This window comes from Vespa mandarinia, chromosome 19, assembly GCF_050613455.1.
Source record: "Vespa mandarinia isolate Hongniang chromosome 19, ASM5061345v1, whole genome shotgun sequence".
Classification (NCBI taxonomy): domain Eukaryota; kingdom Metazoa; phylum Arthropoda; class Insecta; order Hymenoptera; family Vespidae; genus Vespa; species Vespa mandarinia.
This window is the reverse complement of record NC_140828.1, coordinates 3,193,879-3,202,667: the sequence shown is the minus strand read 5'-3', so window position 1 is coordinate 3,202,667 and position 8,789 is coordinate 3,193,879. Positions and strand designations below refer to the sequence as shown.

The 8,789-nt window shown below is 25.7% G+C and overlaps 1 protein-coding gene across 5 annotated transcripts; it reads left to right on the top strand.

Annotated features, from left to right (window-relative positions):
- Positions 1–268: 268 nt before the first annotated feature.
- LOC118449299 (uncharacterized) lies at positions 269–7,071 on the top strand. 5 transcript variants are annotated; one of them, XM_085662712.1, is made up of 7 exons: positions 280–607; positions 773–976; positions 1,127–5,182; positions 5,288–5,430; positions 5,512–6,193; positions 6,271–6,335; positions 6,416–7,071. In XM_085662712.1, exons 2-3 carry the CDS (start codon positions 899–901, stop codon positions 3,125–3,127), a joined length of 2,079 nt encoding a protein of 692 aa, XP_085518838.1. In that variant the 5' UTR covers positions 280–607; positions 773–898; the 3' UTR covers positions 3,128–5,182; positions 5,288–5,430; positions 5,512–6,193; positions 6,271–6,335; positions 6,416–7,071. The 5 variants fall into 5 exon arrangements, with proteins under 5 accessions (XP_035739602.2, XP_085518838.1, XP_085518837.1 ...); XM_085662711.1 differs by having other exon boundaries at positions 5,512–6,335; XM_035883709.2 differs by having other exon boundaries at positions 269–404; positions 5,512–7,071.
- The last annotated feature ends 1,718 nt before the right edge of the window (positions 7,072–8,789 follow it).

Below are 8,789 nucleotides of genomic sequence, written 5' to 3'. Positions count from 1 at the left end.
CATTTTGATAGAATGCAAACGCATTTGACAAAACGCAATTAATTGATTTGATATATAACTGTTACGAATAGAATTATATTATATTATTACGTTAATTTGAGTTAATTATGATAAAAACTCACTTAAGCAAGAAAATAATTCTGAACAATCATGTAACCGATCCTAACTTTTGATTTTGAAAATTCAAATAAATCGTTCAATCGATTTCGATAATAGTTCATAGAATATATTGCACAGATGGCATTGCGATATACTATGTCCAATCAGAGTCGTATTAACGGCTACCTTTAGAAATGTCGTGAACTGTCACATTGATGATCGTGTGTAAATATGAAAACTTCGTTAATAAAATGGCTGTTGGGAATTTACGATTACCGGCAATCACGGTGAAGTGTAGATATACAGTACGATTATTCATTACATTTTTTGTAAGGTATAATGACTTGTCTTATTTAATCAATGCATATAAAAAATAAAAAAATTATGATTCTTGAGAAAGTGCTAAACAAAAAAAAATACAAATCGATCAAAATACGTTTGGGAACGTTAAAAATTGTTACACTTATTTTTGTTATAAATTATAATTTTGAGTTTATGTTAATCACAGGTAATAGAAATTAAATCTAACGTTTGTAAATGCAAATGTTTATTAAATATCTTCTTCTAATTTTTTAATCATGTTATTTCGTATATCCAATAGAGAAAATTGTAATCATCTAACCTATCTTTCTTAAAAAAATAAAATGTGTTTTAATTCCTATTTGTTTTTCAGAAAGAACTCAAGAAACAGCAGTCCAAATTATTACTTCAATAATTGTTATAATTATTCCTCTGATATCATTTAAAAACATTTAACAAGGATTACAAAAATTTTAATCTGTGTTAGTTTGTGTTTAATATGGCTTATACTTCACTGCCAAAACTTGTCAACTTAAATAAATTACAGTCAAATAATGTTGAGAAGACTTTATCGGAAGTAAGTATAAAATTTAATATGTAAAAGTGACAATATATCGTGTAAGAATAACAAAATTTTGTGATGAATTAATGAATAAATTAATTATAATCAATGTATGATTTAATACATGTGGTCAGATATTATTATAACAATATTTATAATTTGCAGATATTACAGTCAGATCCGGTAAAACGTCTTCTCAATCAGCCTAATATTATTATTAAGACTATTCCACTAAATACTCAACCAAAATCAAATTTTACATCAAATATTACAAACACAAATATTGTAAATATTTCTACAAGTACTTTTGGAGGTAAAAATAATGGTATCAATACAGATTTAAGTAGAATAAAACAGCCAGATGTTACTGTATTTTCTACTAAATCAAATAAAGAAGAAAATACGGATGATGAAAATCTTTTACCTTCAAAAACTGAAGGGAAGTCCGAAATTGCATTACTCCCTATTCAAAGGAAAAAGAAGAATTGTGGGCACTATGGACCTTGTGAAAACATTACTTGTGATGTCACCGTTGAACAGTGTATAGACAATGATGGAATATCTCTTATGTTAGCTGTTAATATAGAAGAAAATGAAATAAATGCACCTGTATGGAAACATTGTAAAAACAGTTCCTGTGATGCATTGAGCATCGACCATGATCGTTGTCGTAGAGCAATTATAAGGCTAAACAGATTCAATAAGTCTAAGATTTGTGACATTTGCGGTATCACATTGAAAACACGAAAATCTCGAATACACCATAAAAACTGCAAAAGACAGAATGAATATAGACATAATAAAACAGACAGTGCGCAACTTTTAAAAGAACGAATGCGTGAAAGAGAATTGCAAATGCTAGAGGATGCAAAAACGAAAAAGCAAGATTACATGGATCCAATAACAGGATATAATCGTGCTATGGACGTTCTAAGAAAAAATGAAGAATTAATTATTATTCCAAAAACACAATCTTCTCAGCAATCTGGCATTACCATAACTTCCTCATCTAATCAAATTAATCAGCAAACAAATACTATCAGTAACATCTCTACAAAATATATGCCAAATATACCTCTAGTATTTCCACAACAAAGTGTAGTTCTAAGTAAAAATGCGGGTTCTAATGAAAATAATATTACACAAACTAAGTTAACTCATACACTAAACAGCAAACTTGTAACCACTTCAACTACTACAATCCCAAGCCAGTTTATCAAATTTACTAACTCACCTCAAACCAGTTTACAGTCTATATCATTGAATGATTGGTTATTATCACAATCTCATGTTGTTACAACTTCATCGTTTCATTCTAAACCATTTTTAACACCCATTCGTGTTGTACCAATAACTAATTTAATAACACAGCCATCATTATTACATAGAACACAAGGCATTCCAAAATTTTGTATTATGGCAGATAATTCAGTACCAGCTTTAACTATACCAGATATAAAACCCGTTATATCGCCAAAACCTATAGATAAGCCAAATACCAATCCTGATGAAAGTCCTAAACAAGAAACACACAAGCGTAAAAAGTCAGGAGTAAAGAAAAACTTACGAAAAAAAAACAGAAAAAAAGATTTGAAATGTAATTATTGCAACAAACATTTCAGCACAGATTGGTATTTTAAAATTCATGTTGCTATGCATAGTGGTGAAAAACCTTTCACATGTAGATTATGTCAAGAGTCTTTTAGTAATAGATATGATCTAAAAAAGCATCTAACAAATGATCATAAAAATGAGAACATTAGTTGCAATGATTGTGATTTCACTTGTACTTCATATTCGTCACTTGATAAACATATGAAAACACATTCTGCAATGGTACAATCACACCAATGTTCTGATTGTAATAGTATGTTTACAACTATCGATGATCTTAATTCTCATAAACAGGAATGTGATGGCCAAATAGACACAGATATTAAAACTCCAGAAACGGAATCAGAGAGTAAGGAAATTAAAAAAATTGAAAAAAAAGATCATGACAGTTCGAATGACGTTTCTAGCGAAACTGAAGAAAAATGTATTAATGGTACAGAAAAAAAAATATTTAACTCTGATAAAAAAAGTATGAAACAAGAAAAGCAAAACAAAGTTTCATTAGGAGAAACTAATGGTGTTAAAGTAAATGGCGTTTGTCTTCATTCATAATATGAAATTCATAATTCATAAATGAAAATTAAAATAAATTTGATGAGAACTAAGCTGTCAATGTCACAATGTTCGAATGTTAATCGTAACATTGATGAAATATATCTATAAATTTACACATGCGCAGACATAATGAACAGATGAAGTTAAATTTCCAAATCATTCCATAGAAAAACTTTTATAAAGGCTACGTTAAACTTGATGCTTTTTCTGCAATGATAGAAAAATAAATGATTAATGTAAATGTATAAATATAATATTACATATTATTGCTAAATAGTTACTTATTTCAAGTAGGATTCTGCTGCAAAGAGAGTAAAAAATTAGTATTTCTTCTAAATAAATCACATATTTTTTCAGCATGGGGCACATTTACTAATGGAAGAAATTCTAATTTTCTTCATTATTCTTATAGTTAATCAGCTTTGCAGCAGTGGCTCGTGCGATATTTTTATTATGAAATTAGAGAAGTGCAAGTTTCTAAATTTTCCTAAAGAGACATATAATCGTAAACGTATTTTTTGTAATTTTAAGTAGCCTTTAATATATTACGGATTAGTCGAGTATTATTTATGAAATAAGGACTATAATTAGATATAGATCGTATAAATTGTGTGATCTGTGATAGATGGCCGCCTTCGCTAACATTATTTACCATATATTTCATTTGTATAAATCGTAATTTAAAGATAGTATCTCTTTTATTATTTTGATTTATAGATTTATTACCACGCAACTGATGTCTTATTTCAAAATGTTATAAGAACAATATAAGATAACGTTTTATGAAAAATTTGAGCACATCTCATTGACCAATGTATAAATATTACTGTCATCATATGTCTGAGCATAAAACGTAATTAGATATACATATCACTTAACGCACAGATATATATATCAATCTGAAAGATGTTCTTTTAGTTTTTTTTCTTCGTTATTCTCTTTTGTAAAATTGCAATTGATGTTTAAATAACTCTAGTAATATTAATATGATTTAAAAAAATGTAAATATTTCGGTGCTATTATAAACTATAATTTTAATTTGATATTAAATTTAATATTTTACAAGTATTAAATGTTTCAAATAAGTAAATATTGTTATATGGATCTCTATGTAATTTACGTTACTTCTTGCCAGTCTCTATAGATGTATTTTGTTGTATTATAGGAACAACATCTGTATATCTACATATATATACACACACACACACACACACACACACACACATACATATATATATATATATTTAAATTGTAAAAGATGGCACATATAATATTTTTTTATGTCAAACGTGTAATATATATACATGGATACAGAAGTGTGCTCATCTTTCATATATGCACTTATATAATCACTTATTCTTGAATAAGTCTAAACATGACAAAAGTAGTGACATTATAGCAAATATAAGCATGTTAACTTATGATATATAAAAAAAATCTACAGTGAAAATCTATAATTTATTAATGTATAGAAGTATATACATGCAATTTCGGTTTATGTCATTTCTATGTGTAATATAATTTTTTAATATCTCGATACATATGAACATATGATGTAACGAAAGACTAGAGAATTTTGTTAGTAAATATCTTAATGATATGTTATTGTCAAACCTAGCAAAGATTTATGGATAAAATTCTTATTCTATTGTAATTACTAAAAGTGCATAAAAGTTTATGCATTTAGTATGTTTTATCAGACTTAAAACACAACAAAAATATTTTTAAATTTAAAGATCTGATAAAATATTATGTGCCTTTTAAATCATAAATGTTCCTAACAAATATAGTCTGTTTTAAATGAATACAAGAAGTACATAATATTTTCCATATAATTATGACTACAATATGCCCACTGTTTTTACTTCTTTGCAAAAGTATTATCCTAATCATATTAAATAAAACTATTTGCATTCTTAATAATTTATTCTAAGTGAATGAATCAATACAATTAAGTATCGCATACAAATGAATTTTATTTCATGTAATAGATTGTCAAAATTTTTCTACAATAATATATTGTTGAGGCATCTGTCAAAATTCCTTTTAAAGGTAAACAAATTTAAATCCATAGATATAAGTATTACATTTTACCATCTATACTCTTATATTTTATAAATCCTGTATCTTGTTCTAAATAATATTGTTATGTTGTAGATTTTCTATATTATTTCATAGATGAGAGAAATTGAAAAAATATTCTTATCATCGAAGACAGAGACTTCTACTCATTATGCATTCAAAATAGATGATCACAACTTTTACATTGTCTTATACATTACTTGGATATATTATAAGAGGTACTGTATATTTAATATTTCATTATTACATATTGCTTCGCATTAAAGAACACATAACTAACTGGTCACCTCATTTTGCAGACTGTCAAAAACGTTCTTATAGCATGAGGCAATATCAAAGAGTACAAGAATGGATATAGAGAGTTCTACAGAAATTAATAGAAGACTGAAGTCTACTATAAAAGTTAATCACATGTGTGTTTGTTGTTTTGAACTTTAAACAAAATTATTAATAAAAATTACATTATATTCAGGGTATGTTAATATTTATATTATGGTAAAACAAATGGAATATTGTTCAAATAATACAGATCAGTACTATAGATCTTTTAAATGAAAGTAAAGTAATCGACGAGAGAAATCTAGCGAATGTATATAAAAAGAAAGCTGTTTACTTACTAAAATACAACAGAAGACTGATTCCAAGAACACTCAAAGTCGTCCACGAATCGCGCATTTGTTTTTGTTTTGTTCACTGTCCTCCAGTGACTGCAAGTCTAATGAAATTTTTTATTAAAATTACTTTACATTCAAGGTACGTTAATAGTTATATAATGTTTAAACAAAGATCAAATATTGTATTTAAATGTGACAAAACTAAATACATACTATAGATTATTTAATAATTATGCAAAAAAATATTTGAATGTAACAAGTTTTATTATTACTGTTTCATTAATGTTTGCAATGTTATTTTTTGCAATATAATTGTAGGCAATGTCATTCTATATTTTATTTAAATTTGAAGCTGATATAAAAACAGGTACTTTTTATTTAATGTTATTGTAAATTGATTTAAATCAAAGAATAATACAGTTAATTTGTCATTTCATGTAATAGATTGTCAGAAAGTATCTATAGAAAGGCAGTCTTCAAGTTTTAAAAATTGAAATGCATATGAAATGGTATTACACTTTACTATCAATATTTCATAATGTTACGAATTATAGATCTCGTTCTTGTATATAATATTTTTATGTCGTAGATCTCTGTGATTTTATAGATGAGACATTGCAAATATAATGTTACCATTCAGTGCAATTAGTGCAGATAGATCATGCATATAGTTCTTATAATTTATTATATTTGAAAAAATCAGCATTTTGCAAAATTAAAATTGTATCTGTAATGAAGATGGTAATTAAAATTTTTGATTATAAATATCTATAATTATAAATCACAAGACAGTAAAAATGAATAATTATGCATGTAAATTCTATTATTCTATCACTCTATCTTTTGTGTTTATTAGTAATATTTCAGTTACTGTAGTTTTTCAAGAAAATATTAATTTTTGTAAACTATGATTTTAAGTAATAATAACTTACTGTTTCAGGTATTTAATATGCTATTGCTCATTACAGTTTCTTTTTTAAATGTTGTGTAAATATTCTATCGCGAAGTTAAAACAATTGTTTGACATTAGAAGGAATTTGACATCTCATCTTTGATAGATTTCCCATCATTGCATCAAGTAGAAGGAACTGTTATTAAATGATCTAAATAATAGATATAATTATTTTAATTAAAATGCTCTACTAAATTCTTTATTTCTGTAATTAATAATCGTGAAATCTTGTGATTTAGAAGTACTTGTTAAGAGTATTATTTATTTAATTTTCAAAAGCAAATTGTTAACATTTAGATATTGAAAATATTCTGTAGAATCTGTAGATAGAAATAATATTTTAAATGTTCATGGAAAGTTGTTTGTAATTGAAAATTTTATAATTATTGTCGAAGTTTCATTAATATTGATTTAATGATTAATAATAATTATTTATAAAAATTTTAGGAAGAAGTATTATAAATTATAGTATGTAGAACATTCTAAGGACTCTCTCGATTGATATGATGTTATAAAAGTTCATTAAATATTCCTAATAATTAATTATTTTATAAATAATATCCGTGACGTATTAACCTAAACATCACTGATTAAAAATGCAATTTATTTATCATCCAGGAATAAATTATAAACATTTAGATGTTCAAAATGTTTTACAGACTTTCAAGGATAATATAAGACCGTAAAAGTTAATAAAGAATAATTAATAATTGAGAAATAAATTATTAAAGTTTACTATACATATATATATATATATCAATGTTCAGTACATCTATATATGTGAGTGGCTGTAATTGACTACCATATTGTTGCAAAAATGTTCGATTTGTAATAGGAACGTAGAATAGTAAAGAAGGTTACTTAATAAAAGGCGCGAAAATGTAGTTCAGATTGAGATGGTAGATGGTGCCAGGGGTATTAAAAAAATCTATTATTAAGACTTCTAGTACTCATTGCTCCGCTAGATGGCACAAGTAGTCTTGAGAAGTCCATCTTTAATAATTTAGTTCTTGTTTCCTTGCTAGATGGCGACAGGGATATAAAACCATTCTTACTAATGATATGATTATAATTAAAAATACATTAAAAAATAATTTGTTAATTATATTATTAGACTTATAATTATAATTATAATTATATTTTACACATTTCTATATATTCTATATTAAATTATATATTTATATTGTATTATATGATATTGTATTAAAGTTCAATTGATATGATAAAGCGAATTTCTTATCAAATACATATATCAAATACAATGTATTTTTTATGTATTATTCAATAAAAATGAAAAGAAAATGTTTAACATAAATATTTTTCATTTTCTCCCTGAAAATATCTCTGGCGCCATCTAGTATGGGAACAAGTACTAAATTATCAGAGATGGAATTTTCAATACCACTTGTGCCATCTAGCGGAGCAGCAAGTACTTAATAATAGATTTTGTTAATACCCCTAGCACCATCTAGCGTTACAATCTCAACTATATTTTCGCGCCTTTTATTGAGTAACCTCCTCTACTTTTCTATGTTCCTATTACAAATCGAACATTTTTGCGACAATATGGTAGTCGATTATAGCCACTTACATATATAGATATACCGAATACATAAATATATCCGATAAACTTTAATAATTTATTTCTCAATTATTAAGTATTTATTATTAACTTTTACAGTTTCTTATTATTCCTTAGAGTCTATAGAATATATTAAATATTTAAATGTTTATAATATATTTCTGGAAGTTATATAAATTATATTTTTAATCAGTCATACATATTTAAGTTAATACGCCATAACTCTTGGCAAAGATAAATTAGTATTATGAACATTTTCATGAACTTTTATTACATCAATCAAGAAAATCTTTAGAATCTTTTACATACTACAATTTTGAAGATTTTTTCTTCGAAAAATAATTACTATCAATCGTTTAAACTTATCAATGTTAATGATACTTTGACAATAATTATAAAATCTTGCATTGTAAAGAGATTTTCATGAAC